Source organism: Helianthus annuus, chromosome 14 (genome assembly GCF_002127325.2).
Source record: "Helianthus annuus cultivar XRQ/B chromosome 14, HanXRQr2.0-SUNRISE, whole genome shotgun sequence".
Classification (NCBI taxonomy): Eukaryota; Viridiplantae; Streptophyta; class Magnoliopsida; order Asterales; family Asteraceae; genus Helianthus; species Helianthus annuus.
This window is the reverse complement of record NC_035446.2, coordinates 77,088,683-77,113,228: the sequence shown is the minus strand read 5'-3', so window position 1 is coordinate 77,113,228 and position 24,546 is coordinate 77,088,683. Positions and strand designations below refer to the sequence as shown.

At 38.3% G+C, this 24,546-nt stretch overlaps 1 protein-coding gene across 1 annotated transcript; it reads left to right on the top strand.

The window, feature by feature from the left end:
- The first annotated feature begins 9,444 nt into the window (after positions 1 to 9,444).
- LOC110908462 (protein PAM71-homolog, chloroplastic) lies at positions 9,445 to 21,858 on the top strand. Its single transcript, XM_022153411.2, has 10 exons — positions 9,445 to 9,848; positions 10,784 to 10,943; positions 11,973 to 12,156; positions 12,252 to 12,299; positions 12,970 to 13,066; positions 13,154 to 13,317; positions 13,419 to 13,484; positions 14,074 to 14,124; positions 21,305 to 21,409; positions 21,502 to 21,858. The coding sequence occupies exons 1-10, from the start codon at positions 9,728 to 9,730 to the stop codon at positions 21,565 to 21,567; spliced, it is 1,062 nt and encodes a 353-aa protein (XP_022009103.1). The 5' UTR covers positions 9,445 to 9,727; the 3' UTR covers positions 21,568 to 21,858.
- The last annotated feature ends 2,688 nt before the right edge of the window (positions 21,859 to 24,546 follow it).

Below are 24,546 nucleotides of genomic sequence, written 5' to 3'. Positions count from 1 at the left end.
AAATTCTGCCAGAAAACGCAGCTTGAATCTTCGATACGGAAAAATTCATAAAACACTCAATTTTCGTCGAAAAAATGCGATTCCAGTGGGGTTTTAAAGATATTTCCTGGAATTACATTTTAGACTCAAGAAACACATGATTTTTGTCACGTTTTGTTCAGATTACAGCCAATACAAGTCGGCTGTAAATTCTGATCAGAAGCTGTTTGAATTCAACTTTCAATTAAAGCATGTTCATGACATCATAACACTAGTTTTAGCAAATCAAAACCCTAAAAACATCATATACATGAATTTAGCATCAAAATTCTGAATTTACTTCATATTTCTACTTAGGGTTTGTTCCTAAGCAATCACACTTCATTAATTCGGCCATTCAAGTAGGAACAACGTCCTGGATGACCCCGATAATTGCGTACCTTCAATCTTGGATACTACCAGAAAACAAGGCTGAAGCGAGGAAAATCCAATACAAGGCTGAACATTATCAGATGGTTGATGGAATCTTATACCGAAAGTCATACCTTGGGCCGTTGTTGAGATGCGTTGACCCTGAAGACGCAAACTATTTGATCAGAGAAGTGCATGAGGGAATCTGCGGCATACATGCTGGACCAAGAATGGTAGTAGCAAAGGTGATGAACGCCGGATACTACTGGCCCGGGATGCACTTAGACGCAGTAAAAGAATTGAGAAAGTGCAGTGGGTGCCAGAGACATGCTCCCAAAACAATGCGCCCTAAGAATGAATTGGTACCAGTCACAATGGCGTGGCCTTTTCAACAGTGGGGAATAGATATGGTTGGCCCCTTCCCAGAAGCCTCAGGCGCAGTCAAATTCATAATAGTCGCAGTCGACTATTTTACAAAATGGGTAGAGGCGAAAGCACTTGCATCAACCACATCCACTGTCATTAAAAGGTTCATATGGGAACAGATCATATGCCGTTTCGGACTACCATTAAGAATTATCACCGAAAACGGGACGAACTTTGCTGCAGACGATCTTCAACGATGGTTCAAAGAATTACACATTGAGCACACCTTCTCCTCGGTTGCGCACCCGCAGGGGAATGGTCAAGTGGAAGCCGTTAACAAGAGCATCGTTGAAGGTATCAAGGCAAGATTGGGAGAGAAAAGAAGAGGCCGGGTTGACGAGCTGCCCAGCATATTATGGGCCCACAGAACAATGTCGAAAACAAGCAACGGAGCCGTTTAGCTTAGTTTATGGGTCCGAGGCAGTAATACCGGCGGAGATAGGATTGCCGTCACCACGAATGCTATCCATGAACCTGATCAACAACGAAGAAGAAAGGAGGATCGACTTGGACCTCCTAGAAGAAAGGAGAGAGATGGCGGCAATCAATGAAGCAAAGTACAAAACAAGGCTGGAGAAGTACTATAACTCCAAAGTACGAATCTGCACCTTCAACCTAGGAGATTATGTCCTGAGAGACAACGAGGCTTCCAATGCCGAAAAACCCGGAAAACTAGCTCCCAAGTGGGAAGGTCCGTATGTTGTGGATGCAGTACTCGGAAAGGGAGCCTATAAGCTACGCACCATTGACAACAAGGAGGTTCCACGAACTTGGAATGCTCAACAATTGAGAAAATGCTATATGTAAACAATCAAAGGGTTATGTAATCACAACGGCTGAATTGCCAACACATTTATAGTAATACAAGAAGTGTTTGGCTATCTCTATCTCATGCAAATTTCTTGTCACAACTGCATATATTACTTTGGGCATACACGAAAACACCAATGGCTCGACCTTAGGAAACGTTGTAGACCTCCAAGGCTCGTCACAACCAAGTGCACAGCCGGGTCAAAAACACAACCAAAGCCTACAAAACGCCAAAACAAAACTTCGTGCCCACATAAACACGAAAATATTGATAGCATGGTAAATAAACATTGTAAGGCCCCCAAAGCTGAACACAGTTGGGTCCACACAATAACCTGCAACTCGATCACTTCGTATTCCCGAACCAACCTGTGCACATAAACGACAGAATAAACGTTGTAACTAACACAACACAACCTGTCAGCGCCATCATTCATTCGTGACACCTGATCAAAGTAATTATACATGCACATATTATGACGATAACAAAATTCGCATGCAAAAACCAAAAGCGAATATTAACATAACAAATGCATTGCATAGCCAAAATGTTAAAGTAACAGTAACAGATACACAAAATAAAGTTGAAATTGTTCATAAGATTGTCAGACGGTTACATGGCCATCTATGGCCATACACAGCACGCAGGCCGAAATTCTTCATTCTGGATGACTGGTCCCCGCACCTCCAGCCGAGTGACCATAATCGCCAAGAGCCTTCTTCAATAAGGCAACACCATCAGCCTTCCGAGATAATTTTTGAGCAGCCTTAACAACAGCAAACTCCAGAGATGCAAATTCCTTGCGTTTCGCAGCATATTTACCACCACAATCTTCTTTGAACAACTCAAAATGATATTCTTTCTCATTATTAAGAACTGCAGCCCTACCCTCACTATAACCATCCTTTCGCCCACTATTATATCCCGATTGACCCAACTCAAACATATAGCTAGCAAGCTCACGGGATTTAACTATACGATCAGCAATCTACAAAGACACACAGAACAACATAAGAAGAGAGGTTAAAATAAACAGAGAGCACATACAAGAAAAAGAAATTACCAAGGGCACTGCACACGACAGCAACCACTTACAGTCAGCAGAAACCTCCTCAGCTAGGAGCTCAAAAGCTTTACACTCAGAAACCTTCTCTTCAAGAAGCCGTTCAGCAGCCTCACACTTAGAAACCTTCTTTTTAGCAAGGTTTTCCAACTTAGCTATACGATCAACGTATTCTTTCTCTTTCTTCTCAAACGCAACGCGCGTTTGTTGAGCTTCCTCAGCAATTTCTTTCTTTTCACCGGATAAACGGACAATAGCCTCACGCTGGGATTGCATTTCAGCATTAGTACATTCACAAGCAAACTCCCAGTCCTTTTGCTTTTGAACGTTAACTTGTTTCTCTTGCTCAAGCTTCTGCTCAGCATCTGAAACCCTCTACTGCAAACCCTTCTTCTCAGCATTAAATTTTTCCTTCTCTTCAGCAAGTGCCCTCTTCTCATCTTCAAACTCAACCGTCTCCTCCCCCATCAGTCTCCACTCGCGGACAATCTCTTGAGAAGTGGCGAAATAATTAACTCCAGCATGAACATGATCATCCAACAACTCAAACCGATTGCGTTTTTTCTGGAACATCCTTTCAGCGGGAGGAAGGGACAAAGAGAAGAAATCATGACAGTTGTCCAGATCATTCATCCGGGAACCCTGAGTTAGATTCCACCGAGGAGCATGTAGCAAATCATCACAAGCCGGGTTATGGGTATCCCAAGAATCAGCACGAATGTTCTCAAACTGTGGACTACGAGCCACACCTGAAGTAGCACCACCCCCACCGCCCGGTGGACGTTTGGTATAAATGGTTTGATGCGGGGTGGCTTCGCTAGACTCCACCTCAGTGTCAACACCCTTACCTTTACCATCTCCACCATCACCACCACCGACATCACCACCTTCATCTTTATGCTCATCATTCACATCACCCCCTTTCTCCCTTTCACCCAGATCATCACGAGGGGGAGAGAATGTGACAACTCGTATTTCAAACCTCTCTTTGTATGCTTTGGTGTAACTTGTATGAATGTTACGTGACTAAGTTATGTGTATGATTGCATTGAATGTTATGAGTTTTTATTATGTTACGTGTTATCAAATTTGGGCCGCACACTTTGTTCTTGACCGCACACCTTTCTCTCGGCCCAACCCCACTTGCAAACCATTCACCCAACTCGAGACCAAGGGCAGCCCGTGAATGGGTTCGGCCCACTCCTTATGTATGTACATGAAACCTTAGGGGGTGTAGTTTCTCATTACTTGCAAAAACACCAACACACAAACCCTAAGATCCCTCTCTTCTCCTCTTCCTTGTGCGACGACAGCCCTCACCCGAAGCCAACCACCTCAAGCAAAGCTAATCCACTCGGTTTTCTGGTTAGTAATCCTTGATTGATTGCTATGTTTTGATGACATGTTTTATGTGGTGAACTAGGGTTTCATGCTAGTAGATTTATGATTTAGATTATACTTGTAAAATTCGGAACATGTAAACCAAATCGATTCATATAGGATTTTGGACGATTAAAGATTTCAGGATCCATGGTTGATATGTTTGCATGTTGTTGATACGATCTAGGGCTGAATACATGCTACTGAAATTATAATTCTCGGTTATATGTGGTGTTGTTATGATAGTTGATATTGCTTGGCCATGATGTAGGGTTGCATGTTAGTCATTGAAATTGGTTAATCAGATGATCCGATTTCATGTTCATATGATGATTGATTAATTGCTATTGTTCTTGATTAAAGGATGAATAAAAGGATTGAATGATTATGCATGATTACTGAAATTAATTGTTGTTTGATCTGAAATTGAAACTGCCAAACTTGTTAGCTAAGGATACGAAAATAATGGACGGCAATTAAGGAAGTCTGTTACACACCTTGTCTCGACAAGGGTTGCGAGTCGAGAACTCTCAGTCTCGACTCGAGACCACAACACCGACACAAACAGCACAACTGGAGACCACGGTTGCGGGTCCGGTTGCGACTCGAGACCGTCTAGTCTCGACTAGTACATGCATGACTCGAGACCTCCTCGGTTGCGACTCGAGAACACCAAGGCCAACAACTCGAGACCGCCTAGTCTCGACTCGAGATCTCTAGTCTCGACTCAAGACCATTTACACGGGCACACTGTTTTGGACTTTACACACTGTTACGAGCTCAACCATTTGGGCCGCATACTTGGACTTTGTTTACGTGACTGTACTGTTGAACTAGCACTGTTGTTGATCTGCCATGATTATACGTGTATGCTATGATCGTTACTTGTGTACAATACGTGTAGAACATACGTGCACCACTTGAATATGAACCTAACTTGTATGGTAACCATGGTAGGACGTGGTTGACCACCTTATAGCTTGATTGACTTTTCTGTGTATCTGCCGAGCAAACCAAGGTGAGTTCACACCCTTACCAAGGCATGGGATTCCCGGTGGGTAGGGAATGGGATTGAAGGAAAAGGATTGACGAATTAATTGGATTTACACTGTTACTAGACTATCTACCATCGTCCTCGGTTGCGAAGGACCCTTACGTAAAACCTACGTAATACTTGTGCTTACCACTGTCCTCAGGGTTCGAGGGACACTTACGTAAAACCTACGTAAACTCATACATACTACTGTCCTAGGGTTATGAAGGACACTTACGTAAAACCTACGTAAACCCCCGCGTACTACTGTCTTAGGGTTAAGAAGTACACTTATGTAAAACCTACGTAAACCTCGTACGTACTACTGTTCTCGGGTTAAGAAGAACACTTATGGTTACAAATAGTCTAGTGTATATACAAATGTGGGAAGCCCCCACCAATAGAACATACTACTGGCCTAGTAGAGCCTCCTATTAAGACATGAACATACTATTACGAACTTGCTTACTGTGAACTCGCTCAACTAGTTGTTGACTCTCTGTTACATGCCTTGCAGGACTATAGGTACATGGAGCTTGCACGGGAGGCGTGATCGTTGTGGGGACATGGACTGTTGAGTTCCATGTTAAACATTTGCTTTATGAGAACATGATACTTATGTTGGATGTTTACATTAATGCTTCAGCTACACAATTAATTATGTTTCGTTTTGAAAACACCTTTCGTATTGAGGAATGACATTTACTATTTAATTACATGTTCAATATGATTGGTGGCTTGATCCTGGTCATGTCACGCCTCCAAGCGGTGGTACTCCACGGGTGGATTTTGGGGGTGTGACAGAGAAGTCAATCGTCCTAGACCGGGGGGGGGGGGGCGGGGAAGCAGGAGGAGTGATTTTCGAAATATCAAACCTACGCGGTCCTTTACCCGACTTGCCACCTACCACGAAACAACTATAACAATCAAACACAACTCGAGTCGCACATAACAAAACATACAACCATAAAGCCTTTACCAGTAAGGGCGGAGGCAGCATAAATTTCCTCTAAAAGGTTACCACGATCTCCACTAAATATGCCCATATCAATGTCAGATTCTGAAGGCGCAACAGGAACTTCCTTCTGGAGTTTAGCCTTTTTTGAGGCAAGAAGAGCAGCAGCCTGCTCATCAAGTTTCCGTTTTTTGTCCTCAAGGGCTTTCTTTTTCATCATTTCAGTCAAGGTAGAGCGGTCATCCGGATCAGACCCATGAGGTTTCTCTCCGGCCCCTAAACCAGACAATGTATCAGAAACGACAACGTAATCTAGGACAGGAAGAGTAGAGGGTCGCTTACGGGGAGTATCAGCAGCCTTGTCCTCAACCCTCTTTTCCCTCCTCTCTAACGTACCAGTTTTCGTCTTCTTCCTGGACTCCAACTGATGAGCAGTTTCAACCAGAATCTCTACATCATCACCAACAGGTTCATTAACAGGCTCATTACCAGCCCCTTGTGCCGGACCTGCATGCGCGGAACAAGAAATTAGATCTTCAAGGGATCTGCCAGAACTTCGAATCGAAAGAACAACAATTTCCTCTCGGGTAGGATCAACAAGGTCATCTTCATCAACTTCACCTAGGGCAACATTGGCGTAAGCAGCAAAGCTCTCGTTCGTAGGGTGCAAGAAACGAGGGCGAAACTGATCCAACCATGTTGGTTTTCCATCTTCTTGGACTGCTTCAACCATGGCACCCGCAGCCTTCGGGTCCAAAACATTTAGCAAACTATAACCAACTGTGAAAAACAAAGAAATGAGGAAAAACACACACAAAACAAAACAATAATAGCGCACTATGAAAAAAACTACATACGTTTGCCTTGGTAACCATAGACAGGAACACCCAGAGGGTTCTTCGGAAACCACCGCAAACTCATTCCAGCGCCAACCAAAGCCATTTCCTCCACCTGAGAAATGGCAGTAGCTTTGTGCGTTACTTTCTTGTACCACTCCTGCTTAGCAAAATCCGCCATAACATCCACCTTGGGGATCCCTTCATTCACTGCCCGGTAATGCATATCTACAGGGATAATACCGCCGCGGATGTAGAAAAACTTCTGCTTCCAACTGTGTAAACTCTTCAAAGGAACAGAACAAACTAGAGTAACACCAGTCCGGGAGTTAAAAGAGTAGAAACCATTGGTGTAAGTAACAGTATAGAAGACGTTAAACATCGCGAAAGCTGGGAGAGATGGAGCCAAAGCCCAGCAAACAAACTCAAAATGGGTAATACGGGGAAGCCCAATAGCATTGATTTGGGAGAGATGGAGCCCGTAGTTCTTCAACACTTCGGCAGTAAACCTGGTCATCGGAAGCCTAAAGTTGCCTTCCCGGAAAAAAGTAGCATATAAAGTCATGTAACCCGGAGGTGCATCCATGGCAGTGGAACCAGCAGTCGGAAACTGGGCTCCCCATTCAGGAAGAAAACCCATCTCTCTCACTAAATTGTGGAACTCTTCTTCCTTCCACCCTATCACCGCCTGGTCAGGACCCGGAGGAGTCTTCCTTTTATTCCTTCTCTTCTTCTGTGAAGGATTTGCTCCGGACATAATCGAAAGGAAATCAGAAGTATAAGATGAAAACACTCAAGAAAAAAGAAGGAGGAAAGATAAAGAAGCGAGAGAGAAAAACAGACTTCAAATTTTGAAAAGTGAAGAAAGAGGAAGAAACCGCCATATATTTATACCCATCGCATTTAATGCAATGGGTAGTGGGCTGTCAGGAATCCAGAAAGACATCCAATGGGGAGGAGACACATCAGATGAAAGAGAAACCGTCACCTCTTTTTCCGGGAGCGTGGATGGCACACGCCTGACAACGTGGAGAAAAGCAACTGACACACTGAAAAAAGGCGCCTGTTCACCTCCGATAAGACAGGGACACCAGACAGTCGCATTAGTTGTTTCCCCCCAAGACAACAAAACTTCCTTCAGAAGAAAACAACAAGTGCCATGCGTCATGCGCCATGCGTCCATTTGGCTTGACTTTTACAAGTTACCAAAACCCATGCGCCATGCGTCCATTTGGCTCAACTTTTACAAGTTACCAAAACCCATGCGCCATGCGTCCATTTGGCTCAACTTTTACAAGTTACCAAAACCCATGCGCTATGCGTCCATTTGGCTCAACTTTTACAAGTTACCAAAACCCATGCGCCGTGCGTCCATTTGGCTCAACTTTTACAAGTTACCAAAACCCATGCGCCGTGCGTCCATTTGGCTCAACTTTTACAAGTTACCAAAACCCATGCGCCGTGCGTCCATTTGGCTCAACTTTTACAAGTTACCAAAACCCATGCGCCGTGCGTCCATTTGGCTCAACTTTTACAAGTTACCAAAAGTGGTTATGAATTGTATTTACTGAATGAATAATAAGATTACAAAGGATCCCTTTATATAGGGATTGAACCCTAGCACTAAATATGGAAACAATAATCATAACCCAAATATAATACAATCATGAATATATAGAAACACAATCACATGCATAAGTCTCGGCTAATAGATAGGTCGTGATACGAATACCGTTCACCCCCTTCTCAAGCTTAGTAATACCATCCAGCTTCTTAAACCTCTCAAATTAAAACTTTGATCTAGTTCATAGCCTCCTCAAAACCACACACACATATAACAAGACACGTACAAGTAGTGAAGTTGAACATCGTGTGATATTCTTAAACACTAACACAAATATGTTAATTACACATGTTACACTACACAACAAATTTAATGTGATTGAATTTTACTATCAACTACACGAATGACATGTTTAACAAGATTAAATATATGTAGTTTAATCATACAAATGTCACAATACGTTTAATAAGATTATTGCCACGATTCATTAAACACAATTAATAAGTAAGAAGACACAATTAACACGTTAAAGTAAAAGTTACCAAAATATAAAATCCTTATTTAGCTATCCAGAAAACTATAAACCATTGTCGTTTTGAATGGTCATAAACATATCGTGTTGGCCCCGACAAGTTAAACATGTTATGCGTCATAAACGGGTTAAACAAATTGTGTCCTCAATCATGTTATTAATGCATTAACACGTTTATAATCTGCACTAGTTTACCTCAAACACTAACTGATAAAGTATTTAACTTTATGTGAACCATTAAGAGCCAGTATAACGCTTAACCATTCAGAGGCAAATGTCTGAACCATTCAGACATTTGCTCGCAAAATAAATAGTCTGAACCATTAAGTACTAAACCAGTAAGATATCTGAACCATTAAGAGACTCGTTAAAAAGTAAACAAACTTAAGACGAATTTATTCTACATCAAGTATAGAAGCATCAAGAAAGTGAGAAACCAATTGGCCTATAGGATAAAACGACGTCGTTAGAAGCCTGGCACCATTTTATCTCATCTTTCTCTATCCATCCACACGCCGGGCAAGATCACCCAACTCTGCACAACAAATCAGACTTTTGCCCTCCCAAAAGATAGCATTTTTACTCCTCAATCATCAACACTTCTTAACACCCTTTACTCTTCAACCCATTTATTCTTCAACCCAAGATTCGATATCATTCAGCTCGATTGATTCAGCTGCATTCACTGAACCCAAATGGATCTAAATTAACAAGTGAAAACCCAGTTCAACACAGAGATGACAGCCTTAAGTCTCCACCAAATACCAGTGTTAGTGTCATCAAGTTCAAGAAAAAAGCTGCCTTTGTTGCCGTCTGCTGATTCTTCACCCACAAGAACCACTTGTTCATCCTCTTCATGTAAGCTTTTCGATCATTTTCAATTCTATATGTTCTTGATTTCTTCAACTTTTAAGTAGTCTAGTAGATGTTTTGTTCTTGGGTTTCAATTGTTAAGTGATAAAGAAGTATGCTGTATGAGTATAACTTAGATATAGTTGAATTGTTGAAAAGTAGAGGGGGGTTTTGACAAGTTTTGATGATACATGTTGAATATTGGAGATTGTTGAATATCTAATTAAAGTGGTCTTTCTAGTAAAAATCTTTCGGTTTGGATAGGATGCAGAGTAGAAGCATGAAAAATATAAGGGATAACTCAAGAGAGAAACTGGTACATTACTGAGTGAGAAAGATATTACATCAAGATCCCTTGTACAGGGAGTTCTAAGACCATCCGTAATGGTTAATGTCCAACGGACATTTTCTGCCACATCAGCATCATAAGCATCATAACGCTACTTCAAAAAATGTGTAATGGTTAACGCCGCTTATTACCCTTTCATCATTACTTCCCAATTTTTTTCTTCTCATTTGGCGTTACTAGAAACGCCCCTCCCTCTTCATGCCCCTATAACGCCCACGGGGCCGGTTTTGGGGACGTTATCAAGTCCTTCACACAATTACACCCCTATAATGCCCATTACGCATGGTCTAAATTTTGCAGGCATTTCCAAAGCTTTCGGTATAGAAAACTGACAACTAACTAGTGAAATTAAAGAAATAAATAAACACATAAATTTAGGAAACCGATGATTTAAGCGTTTTTACACTAAATATTGACATATGTTGTGAAACTTTCCCAAGACATTGTTTGACATGGTTGTATTTTTTAATAAGTTAGTCAATGATGTGAATTTAGTGAGAATTTTTGACTTTTTAATGCCTAAGTTGTACACTGTTGTTGGTTGACTTTCTGTTATTTATGTGTTAATAACTTTACTTTCTCGCTTATGCAGTACAATGTAGAGGCGTGTTGAAACCGCATTCAGCAGGGATCGGTGTTAGAGCAAACGCATCTAGCGCCAGTGTTGGATCCGGGGGCTATGCAGAGAATGATGAAAATGAAAACCAAAGTTTATCTTCTAATGATCCAAAAAGTGATAGTTCTTCACATATGTGAGTTATATTTTGTTCGCCTTTCTGACATTACACTAAACCTTGGTTTTACAAAGTGTGCCCGAGTGTGAGGCGGTCTGGAAAACGCCTCAGGGCCTTGATGCAATGCATCATGCACATCTGGGTCAAAATTGGTCAATGTTAGCCTATTAGAGTCTCTAGGAGGCCGATATGTAAAAACAACCAAATGAAGAAATTATTAATGGCTGATGTGTAAATAAGATGAGAGACATGCAACTTGTCGTTGTATATAGAACAACTAGGGGTGCGAACGAGCCAAGCTGAGCCCGAGCTCGTTTAACTTATAAAAGCTTGAGCTCGGCTCGTAGGTATTTTTTCAAGCTCGAGCTGGGCTCGTTTATTATTTGTTAGTTAATTTATATTATTATTATAATTATTATTTTTATATATAATTTAATTATTTTTCATAATTTTTTAATATAATTTAAATATATATATTTAATATATTAATGAAAGATTATAATAGTAGGCTCGTATAGGCTCGCGAACCGGCTTGAGCTCGATAAGCGAAGCTCAGGCTCGTGCTCGTTTACTAAACGAGCTTGTTTTTAGGCTCGGGATCGAGTCTTCTTTTTTTCGAGCCAAGCTCGAGTAGCTCCTAGCTCCTGAGTATCTTGGCTCTTTTGCACCCCTAAGAGCAACGCCTCGTGTACGGGAAGCTCTCGCTTCTCACCTTGGCGTTTGGGACCTAAGCGCCTCGGAGCGCCTCACGCTTTTTAAAACCAAGACTAAAACATGTGTTTTGATTCTTTGTCTATAAATTTGGTATAAAAGCATGACATGTTGATCGAATGTCCATCACAATCGTGACCCAACATTGATTTTGTATTTCTGTCAATTCACATGGTAGTAAATATTTTTTGGCTTTGATGATTGAATCTTTTCTTGTAAAGATTTGATCTTTTGGTCATTCTTGTTTAACTTGATTACTAGTTTGATAATGCAAATAATGTAACTGTTCTATTTAGCCAACCGTAAATTCTTTAAATTTACTTTTATGTTGGGCAGTAACAAGCTTCCAAATCAAATACCGTATCCGGTCTCAATCGCCCTTGTGCTATCTGGGTGCGCTTTAGTATTTTCAATAATCGCCTTTGGAAAGGGCGCGCCTTCAACGCTTTTAGCAGCAATAGCAAAATCTGGGTTCACTGCTGCTTTTACATTGATTTTTGTTTCAGAAATCGGAGATAAGGTAACTAAATATTAACCGCATACCAGTGACATCTTTATATGAAGTTATATTTCTCCTTAAGTAGCAACTAATATCCCCTTCCTTTACTTGATCAGACGTTTTTCATTGCAGCTTTGTTGGCCATGCAATATGATAAAGGATTGGTATGATCTCCATATATTGCTAATAAATTACTATTAGAGGTGGCAAAATGAACGGGTCGGGCTGGTTGGTAGCGGGTCAAAATGGGTACTTTTTTGTTTGGATTGGGCCGGGTTGGGCAATAGGTTGCCTGTATAAGACACGATTAGACCTATTTACTAAAAAATACACTACATGATTTTTTTTTTTTACTTTTTTAAAAATTAATAAAATTAGGAGGCTAAGATCCATCATTTCTTCTTTTTGGTACATAAAACATACAACTGCGCTATAGACATGAGATATAAAGTAATTAAATGAGTTGTATTCATGTTTAGTACTTGTGTCATCGCGTCGTCAGAGACCTGTTAAACACGATAAGACACGATTTGCAAGCTGTTGAGTTGGGCTTGACCCTAAACACTTTCTTTCCAAACATTTTATATATTGTATAAATATTTGGCTTATCAAATATTATTTACCAAAAGTATATTTTTTCCGGTAACATCCTAATGTTTTTCCAAACACTTTATATCTTGTATAACCATGCTTTGGGCAACTTGTGACCTGTTTGACTCATTTGACTCGTTTGCTTTTCAGCTAAGATTATTTTTACCATTTTGACAAGTTAGGGATTGCCACCTATAAATATTAGTATCACATATGTTTTAGTGTCTCACAGTTGATGATCAGGTTATCTTGGGATCCATGGGTGCTTTATCACTAATGACTGTTTTATCGGTCGTAATTGGACGGATATTTAATTCAGTACCAGCCCAATTTCAAACAAGCAAGTCACTAGTCTCCTTCCATCTCTATTTATGATTTTATTTCCTTTTTTAATATATTTCTAACTTTTCGTTGCTCACTTAAACAGCATTGCCAATTGGAGAATATGCAGCGGTAACTCTTTTGATGTTCTTTGGGCTCAAAGCGATCAAAGATGCATGGGATTTGCCATCAAAAGATGATAAAAACGGTGGGAAAAATAGTAACGAACTTGACGAATTTGCGGAAGCTGAGGAACTCGTAAAAGAAAAGGTGATCAACGATCATCATTCATCACCCTTTACCTTTGTTTATTTCTTTTGATTTAAATCTATTATTTGTGTTTTTAATTTTAATATTTTGCGTAAATTCAGGCGTCTAAACAGCTCAAGAATCCATTTGAAATACTGTGGAAGTCGTTTAGTCTTGTATTTTTTGCGGTAACCCTCTTTTCTCTTCATCATGTTGGTTATATTTACATATATATATATATATATATATATAGGGGAGGGTTATCTTGAGAACGCTAAATATTGCGAGAACCGTGAGAACGAATGAAAAAACCAATCAAAACCAATTTTTTTAATACAAAACTCATTGTAATTAAGATACAACATCAAAAAAAGAATTTACAACATCAAATAATTCATTTCTTCTTTCAAAATCACTCTTTTTAGATTTTTTACATATGTGTAATACATATGTGTAAATATAACAGATTTACACATGTGTAAATGGCAAACGTACACATGTGTAAATTTTCTTTATTTACGAATTCATGTAAATTTAAACGTGTAAATTAAATTTCTAACATTGTATTCGAGTAATAATGATAAGTGTAGAAAAAAATTTTGAATTTGAATTGTTTTTGACCAAGTTCTTGCAGTTTTTTCATTTGTTCTCACGGTTCTCACAATATTTAGCGTTCTCATTTAAACTTTCCCCTATATATATATATATATATATTTTTTTTTTTCTGGGTAAAAGCCGATTATTTATCATGAAATAAGATTATCGTGTGATTTGTAGGAATGGGGTGACCGTTCGATGCTTGCAACCATAGCTCTTGGGGCAGCTCAGGTATATCACTGCACAATAAATGCTTGGTTTTCCTTCTAGTAGTTGGAATTTTGATCCGTTTAATCATGAATGGGTCGGTTTTGGTTCTGCTATTATCTCAATTGGGTTTAATAGATCAAATAAAAACGTAAATTGTTTTATTAGATGTGTGCCATGATACTTACAGCCTCGTAAATTGTTTTATTCGATTATTTAGGTTGTTATCGTAATAAGATATTGTTTTTAAATCACAATCTGTAAAAATGGTATGTGAATCAAAACCAGTACAAACAACACAAAGATAAGCGACAAAACGGTGACAAAACTTTATTATTTAACCAAACCAAAAAACCCCCCTGAAACCCTAGATCTCACCAATAGTGAGATCTATACAATACAAAGAAAAGAAGTACAAAGATTAACTGATACAATCAGTTAATCTATACAAACTGATACAAACAGATCTCACACGAGATCAGATCTCACACGAGATCAAACTGAATACAAAACCAAAACCCTAATCGCCTTGATGAGAGAGAGAACAGATGTTTCAAGAAGATGAAAGATAAAGATCTAAACACTGTTGAACTCCTTTATATGCTGGTAACAACTAAACTTTCAAGATGCCCCTTGATGTTTCCACACTTCACAATATAACCCTTAGATGTTACAGCTTACACCCTGAACAATATTATCTGTACACAACTTGTCCAAAAGTAGTTATTTAACAAGAATAACAAAATATCAACTGATGTTCCATAATGTTGCAACATGAATTAATCATATTGCTCATAATTTAATTTAACATGCCCCCATAATTCATGTGGCAAACATGTTATAGAGACATAGATCTTCACAAAGAGCCTGATGTTGGGCTGCATTCAACCCCTTTGTAAAGATATCTGCTACCTGCATATTTGTACTGACTTTTTCAGGTTCTACAATACCAGCAGCTATTTTTTCTCTTAAAAAATGTAAATCCAATTCGAAATGTTTAGTCCTTTCATGAAATGCAGGATTTTGAGAAATAGAAATAGCTGATTTACTATCACAGTACAGCTTAACAGGTAGACTACAGGAAATCTTTAACTCAGACAGAACATTTAAAATCCACATAATTTCACAGGTAGCTGAGCACATAGCTCTGTACTCAGCTTCCGCGGTAGATCTAGAAACCACATTTTGCTTTTTACTCTTCCAAGAAACAAGAGTTTCCCCTAAAAAGATTCCATATCCAGTAACAGACCTTCTGGTCTTGAGACATTTAGCCCAGTCACTGTCTACAAATCCAGTCAAGGTCATATTACCAGACTTCTTAAAACTGAACCCTTTTCCAGGAGATAGTTTTAAGTATCTCAACAACCTTAGAGCAATATCAAGATGAGATTGACAAGGACTGTGCATGAACTGACTTAAAAATTGAACAGCATAACTGATATCAGGTCTAGTTAATGACAAATATATCAGTTTTCCTATTAATCTCTGAAAACCATTAACATTTTCTAAAACTTTTTGATCACTTTTACACTTGTTTGTGACCAAAAAACTTTGCTCAATTGGTGTTGTAACAGGTTTACAACCCAAATAGCCAAACTCATTTAACAACTCAAGACAATATTTTCTCTGTGACAAACAAATACAACCATCAGAATATAAAACTTCAATGCCTAGAAAGTATCTAAGCAAGCCAAGATCTTTAATATGAAAATTTTCTCTTAAACTACTCTTAACATTCTCAATTGCAGATTTATCATTTCCTGTAATTACTATATCATCTACATACACAAGTAAAATAACAAATACACCTTGTTTAGACAATACAAACAAAGAATAGTCACAGATACTTTGAACAAAACCCATAGAAGTTAACACAGAAGTTAACTTTTCATTCCATTGTCTTGGAGCCTGCTTAAGGCCATACAAAGATTTAACCAATTTACAAACTTTATTATCTTTTGAACTATAACCTTGAGGTTGTGTCATATAAACATCCTCAGACAACATGCCATATAAAAAAGCATTATTAACATCCATTTGATAAAGAGGCCAATTATTATTAACAGCTAACTTCAAAACAATTCTAACTGTAGTCATTTTAACAACTGGTGAAAAAGTTTCACCAAAGTCCAACCCTTCTCTTTGGTTAAACCCCTTGGCAACCAACCTAGCCTTATATCTTTCTATTTCCCCATTTGCTTTGTATTTAACTTTAAAAACCCATTTACAACCTATTGGTTTTCTTCCTTTAGGAAGATCAACCAATACCCATGTATTATTTCTATACAAAGCTTCCATCTCACTATTCATAGCATTAACCCATTTATCATCTTTAGCTGCTTCATCATAACAAGTAGGTTCACACACTTTATTTAAAGCAGCAACAAAACACTTATTATCATAAGACAAATGAGCATAAGTAACAACTTTTTCTATACCATACTTAACTTTTCTTTCAACAACAAAATCACCAAACTTTTTAGGCATAGACACATTTTTAGAAGACTTTCTAACACTTGTATTACCCTCAGACTGGTTTGTTTCAACAATTGACCCCATAGTGTTATCTGCCATCTCATTTGTATCCTGTCCACTACTGCCCTCGTGTCCAGTTTGTTGGCCCACTTCAACACCTGAAACAGGGGCTGATGTAGAGGGAGACAATGGTTGCTGATCTCCACTAACAGGATCATGTGAACCACTTGTACCCTCTTCATCATTGGGTATGCTAGAAATTTCAGACAAAATGTTATCAAAAAAGTTTGCATGATTCAGCTGATTATCAAAAATGATTCTTGGTTGTCAAAATTTTTAACTTTGAATGGATATACACTTTCATAAAACTTGACATCTCTTGAAAAAACACTTTTTTACTATCTAAACTCCACAATTTATATCCCTTTTTAAAACTAGAATAACCAAGTAATACACATTTCTCAGCATTATAAGAAAACTTGTCTGAATCATGCAACACAGTACTAAAACACAAACATCCAAAGTTTCTAAGATGTGACAACGAGGGCTTAAACTCAAACATCATTTCAAAAGGACTCCTACCATTTAACACATAAGATGGCAACCTGTTAATAAGATAAACCGCAGTCAAAACACAATCAGACCAAAATCTTAGTGGTAGACCACCCTGAAACATCAAAGCTCTAGCAGTATTTAACAAATGTCCGTGTTTTCTTTCTACTACACCATTTTGTTGTGGTGTATAAGCACACGACGTCTGATGTAATATTCCTTTAGATATACAAAAACTATGCATCTGATTATTAACAAATTCTGTCCCATTATCACTTCGGATTATTTTTATCTTCTTTTTAAACTGAGTTAACACAAGTTCATAAAACACCTTTATATTTTCAAACACTTCAGTTTTACTGGAGAGAAAATAACACCATACAGCTCTAGAATAATCATCAACGGTTAAAAAATATTTATACCCATCATAGCTTGTTACTTTATATGGACCCCACACATCTAAGTGTATAAGATCACCTACAGACTTAGATTTGTGCTCACTCAAAGGAAAAGGAACTCTGACCTGTTTAGCCCTATGACATATGTCACAGGGTCCATGCTCACTTGATTGAATATTAAGTGTTTGTTTTAATACTGCTAAAACTTGATCTGAAGGATGACCTAACCTACTATGCCATGTAGATGACTTAATAACACTATTAAAACAAGTATGCATCAAATTACCAGAATTACCTACAAAGTACAGACCACAATCCTGTCTACCACTCATCAGGATTCTCTTTGAACTGGAATCCTGTAACAAACAACTAGTGTCATTAAACACAACACTCACATTGTTATCCTTAGACAATCTATATACTGAAAGTAAATTCACACTATAACCAGGAACATAAAAGACATCTCTTAACACTATTTCATTAGTTAATTTCAAATCACCAATCTTTAGAACCTTGACACTAGTTCCATTGGGGTGACCAACCGTAATATTGAATTCAGATACATCAACAACATTTATTAAATCTGTATCAGTTTTAACCATATGTTGACTAGCTCCAGAGTCAACAATCCACCCATTCATAGTATAACCGACAGAACTGGAACAACTAGCAAAATAAGACACATTAAAATTCTCACCTCCTACATTTTGATTCTGAGACTCAGATCCACTTTTTTCTCCAACTAGACTCAACAACTTAGCAATCTGCTCAGATGTAAAAGGCAAACCAGAACTTCCAACAGATGAAGACATACCATTCACAGAATTAGTTTTATTACCATTAGCCATATTCACCTTATTAGATTGATTATTATTATTAGCTCTTCTTTTAAACCCAGGTGGATAACCAATGATCTCAAAACATCTATCCACAGTATGACCTAACATGTTGCAGTGTGTACACTTTAAAACAATATTAGACCCTCTACTACCTTTCTTTCTTGGATCAAAAGATTGATTAGGTTTAGACACAATAGACACATTCTGAACTTTTGACCCAGTACTGGACATTCTATGTGACTCTTCTCTGGAAATTACAGAGAAGGCCACTTTCACTGAGGGTAATGGGTCTCTTGTTAAAAGATTTGTTCTTACAGACTGATATACATCATCAAGTCCCATAAGAAACTGCATTAACTTTATTAATGTTGAAAAATCATTAAAATCTTTTGCAAGTTGACAAGAACATGTAGGTAAATGCAACATGGCATCAAATTGTTTCCACATTGTTGTAAGTTTGTTATAATATTCTGCAACTGTTGTGCCATTTTGAGAAACACTATTAATTTTCTTATACAAATGATAAACAATAGAACCATCAACCCTATAAAAGGACTCTTTGAGGTCTGTCCACACCTCTGAAGCTAACTTAGAAAACACTTGTCCTAAGAAAAGTTCTTCAGATATAGAGTTCAATAGCCAAGTAAGAACCACAGAGTTGCACCTATCCCACTGGCTAGCTAATACAGGATCATTCTCAGATTTAACACATTTTCCATGAATAAACCCATATTTATTTTTAGCTTCTAAAGCTAATTTCATAGCACTAGACCATACTGAATAATTTTCTGTACCTTTCAGTTTTATGTTTACAATAGTCAAAGCACTAGAATCACTTGGGTGCAGATATAAAGGATCCCCTATATCTAACTTACCAATTAAGGTAGGTGTAGAACTACTAGTATCACCCATTCAAGCAACAAACAAACAAAACTCACAGCAGCAAATAGACCAGCCAATACAGATATCAAAACAGATAACAACAAGACCTAATCGGCGAAACTGAGTCAGTGTCAAGACTCCAGGTTCATCACTCACAGGTGCCTGGACATGTCTTAACTCAGGAGCCTCTTCTAATACACTAACGAATGACCAAAGAAAACAGACTCAGATACTCAACAATCAACAATCAATCAGGAGATATCACACACAACAACAACAACAGATATCACACACAACAACAACAAGCAATGGTGCCGGTCCTCACTACCCCGACTTCAACTAGTCAACAACAATAAAAAAACAGAAAACAAAATGAACGATCTTACAGCGGGTGCGTTTTCTTTCAAAGTGGATCAGAACTATAGCCTTCACTTAGGGCTATAGTTACAGATCAGAAGACAAGAAGACAATACAACCGGTCAGTTTGCTCTGTAGCCTTCTAGGGTTACAGAGACCAACACGGGTCTTTAACAGCACCAGATATCTTCGATTTCTCACCAAACCCTAGACTAGGGTTTCAACCTTCACCAAGAAACTTCGATTCACACCAATCGTTCCTGAGAATAGAACCTTCAAAAAAAATCCCAGAATCAAACAACAATCAGAGAAACAACCAACAAGAAACAGCGGAAGACACAAGAAACCAAATCAACAATCAAAAAACAAGAGCCAAGATAGCTCTGATACCATGTAAAAATGGTATGTGAATCAAAACCAGTACAAACAACACAAAGATAAGCGACAAAACGGTGACAAAACTTTATTATTTAACCAAACCAAAAAACCCCCCTGAAACCCTAGATCTCACCAATAGTGAGATCTATACAATACAAAGAAAAGAAGTACAGAGATTAACTGATACAATCAGTTAATCTATACAAACTGATACAAACAGATCTCACACGAGATCAGATCTCACACGAGATCAAACTGAATACAAAACCAAAACCCTAATCGCCTTGATGAGAGAGAGAACAGATGTTTCGAGAAGATGAAAGATAAAGATCTAAACACTGTTGAACTCCTTTATATGCTGCTGGTAACAACTAAACTTTCAAGATGCCCCTTGATGTTTCCACACTTCACAATATAACCCTTAGATGTTACAGCTTACACCCTGAACAATATTATCTGTACACAACTTGTCCAAAAGTAGTTATAACAAGAATAACAAAATATCAACTGATGTTCCATAATGTTGCAACATGAATTAATCATATTGCTCATAATTTAATTTAGAGTTAATTACTGTTTTCGTCCCTGTGGTTTGTCAAAAATCACTATTTCAGTCCATTAGTTTAAAAATTGCGATTTCAGTCCCTGTAGTTTCACTTTCGTAACCATTTCAGTCCACCTCGTAACCATTTCAGTCCCTGTACTTAACAGAATAATGGATTGAAATGGTTACGAAAGTGAAACCACATGGACTGAAATGGTTATGAAAGTGAAACAGCAGGGACTGAAATCGCAATTTTTAAACTAATAGACTGAAATAGTGATTTTTTACAAACCACAGGGACGAAAACAATAATTAACTCTTTAATTTAACACAATCAACACATAAATTATCTTATTTATCTATAAAAAGTTGTAAACATGGACACAAAACATGTGCAGGTGAACCCAACCCAACCCGACCCGTTTGACTATACCAGAAATGCCCATTTCAACTCCAACTTGTTTTCACTGCATTAAAAACAGTTTTTTTTTTTTTTTTCTTTTTTTTCCAAAGAGTTGGAATTTTGATACATTAAAACTCCCTCACGTGTGTTATAATGCCTACAACCTCGTAAACAGTTTTATTCATCGATTTATATTGTTATTGTAGTAGTGTTGCTTTTAAATCACAATTAACAAATTAACTCTATAAAAATTTTAAAAAATGGAAAAAAAGTATGTTCGGTTGAACCCAGCCCAACCCATTTGAGTGTACTAAAAATGACTCGTTTCAAGTCCAACCCGTCTTATGAGTCACCTTTGTTTTGATATTTATGACAGTCTCCATGGGGTGTGGCAAGTGGAGCCATTGCTGGTCACCTGCTAGCAACTTCTATAGCGGCAGTGGGGGGCGCGTTTCTTGCCAATTATATATCAGAGAAACTGGTACGTCTTTATGCTGACTCAAGTCATCTCATTTCAGATTCTTTTGATTATTTCAACTTGTTAAAAATTGGATATTATGTGGAATTTGTCAGGTCGGGTATCTGGGCGGAGTACTGTTCTTACTTTTCGCAGTTGCCACGTTTTTGGGGGTATTTTAAAGAAGTCGAAACAGTCAAAAGAGTTGAAACCATGGCTACAGGTCGGGCCGGGCCATCAAAATGGAGAAATAATCATTTATGCATTGTAATTGTAAGTTAGATATATTTAATTGTTGTATGTTGAGTTTGTGCATGATTGTTGGTGGAACAAACATTCGGTTGTTGTGAAGAGTAGAAGTAATAAAGAAAGAAGCATGTAAAAGATATCATGGAATAGTTGGATGTAGATACGGCTGTTCAAATGGTTTGTGACTAAGCTTGTTCGAAATTGATTTGGTCGAAAATTACATAGCTACAAGTTTGTTTGTGTTGAAAAGTTGTTAAAATAATTAAGAGAAAAATGCCCGGATGGTCCCTGTGGTTTGCCCTTTTTTAACCTTTAGTCCCCAACTTTATAAAATTACAGCTATAGTCCTCAACTTTTGCAATTTCGTTCCCAGATAGTCCCTAGGCCTAACATCAGTTCCTTTTCTCAGTTAAGAGTGTGTTAAATGACATAAATACCCTTTACATGTCTAATTAAAAGAAAGTGAGACCCATCTTACACCCACTCCCACCCCACCCCCCTTTTCTCTCTTGTTCTCTCTGCAACCGGAACCATATTTCTTCCTCTCTCTTCTCTCTCATCCCCAATCACCCCCCCTATGCAGTCAATCTCGGCGATATATCGGTGATATCTCACTGATATATCGGTTATCGGACCTTGGCTGGCATATCGGTTTGAAAAATCGGTAATAATATCGGTGGCGATAATATCGGTGATATTTACCGATATATCGCCGATATTTTGTATTTCTGATATCGGTCATCTCACCGATAATATCGACAGGCCCAACTATAGTCACATAATTTGCTGGTGATAGAGAATTCAATCGTGATAGAGAAGAAATGGTGGCTAATCGAAGTTGTTGAATCGAAGCTTACCTGCTAATTGAACCTTACCTTCCCTGCTGAATCGTAGAATGAAAGAAGATATGTCTGTCGGCCGTTTGTTTTTAGGTTTAGAAGATGGAGGAGGGAACAGAGAAGGAGGAGATAGACAAGAGGATGACGGCTGCTTTAGTTTAGGGTTTTTTTTTTTAGTTTACCAGTGACGGTAGTAGGGTTATAAAAATCAACTCCTTTTTCTTGTTTACACACCTTTACTTTTAACTGAATTACAATTTTATCCTCCAGTTATATATTTATTAAAATTAACCCTAGACTTTTACAAGTTAGTACATAAAAATGTTGTATACATATATTATATAGGTTCTATATAAAAATATATTATATTATAAATTACCGATATCCCACCGATATCCCACCGCGATAATCGATATCTCAAATATCGGTCCTTGACCGATATCCGATATTTTTCCACATTAACTGCATAGATCACTCCCATACAACAACCAACATCACCACCATCATCACCGTTCTTCCGACCACCACCTGCAACAACCACCGTCTACAACTACCCACCATCACCTGTCTACCTCCACCTACAACTACCCACCATCACCTGTCTACCTCCACCTACAACTACCCACCATCAAACACCTAAACAATTAATCAGTACAGTACACAATAGATCCGTGGATTCAACTATTCAACCGTGAAAGCATCTACAACACATTCAAATCAACAAATTAATAAGTTAACCTAAATTCAAACACACAATTGACATATACAGTGAAGGATTATCGAAAGCCCTAATTTCAGTATACATGAAGTGTCGTAAGATCGGTTACCGTCAATGAGACGATTGATTGCAGAACAAAGCTTATCTTGACTACGAGAAGTGTGTTGAGCTTGTGTATCGAAATCCCCAACCTCCCCTTCCTCCCAATCTCATCTCCCTGCATCCTCAAACTCCTTTCATCTCCACTTTTCTTCACACTAAATTCATCGCCTTCGTCATCACTTCCAGCTTCGCCACCAGCATCTCCGCCGGTTTCACTATCGCAAAACGAATCTCCTTCTTCTCTTCTCGTTTTTTCTCTTCAAACAAGGGCGATAGATCGAAACCTTCTGATAACGTTATTATATGAAACACGTTTAGCGTTTCGGATTCCTTACATTTCATATTTACGACAAGAATTTTTTTGGAGCTTGCTTTGTAAACCATGGAGATTCGATGATTTTATCGATTGTGATTCGACAATCAGGATTCGGATCTAGTAATTTTGTGATTAGTTTACGTGCGTCGGAAGAAAACCACGACGGGGTATGGATTTGCAGGTTCTTGTGTGGAGGGTGGAGGTGGTGGCTGGAGGCGGCGGAGGGTGGATATGGTGGTTATGGAAAAGAAGGTTCAGAGATGTTTTAGGTTTTAAATATAAAAGATGGCCCCACGTAAATTATATATTAACTCTTTTATTGATTTAAATGTTATTTTTTTAATAGTAAGGGTATTTAAGTCATTTCACACCCACTTAACTGAAAAAACTAACCTCCATCCACGCCAGGGACTATCCGGGAACGAAATTGGAAAAGTTAGGGACTATGGTTGTAATTTTAGAAAGTTACGGACTAAAGGTGAAAAAAGACTAAACCACAGGGACTATCCGGGCATTTAACTCAATAATTAATTTCTAAAACACTAATTTTTAATGAGTTTATACACACAAGTGAGGGATGTGGGGTGCTTAGGTGACATCATGGGAGAGCGTTGAAATACCAACCATGCCATCATCTCTCATTGTTATAGCCCAAACATAAGAACTTAACTCAAAACACTAATCCTGGGGGGTGACAGAATTTATTTGGACTATAAATCCCATATTTATTGGCCATACAATCAATATGGGACATACCTTGCAATGGTTTCAATTCGTGACACTTATCCTGCAAATGTGTGATGCAAGCGTAAATTACTATAACGCTTTGGCCTTACATGTATAGGTACGGAATCATTACAACTTTAAGTTGAAACGATTTAACCCTCCATAAAAAGTCACAGTTGATGTTAGTAACTTAGTTACCAATTATAATCGC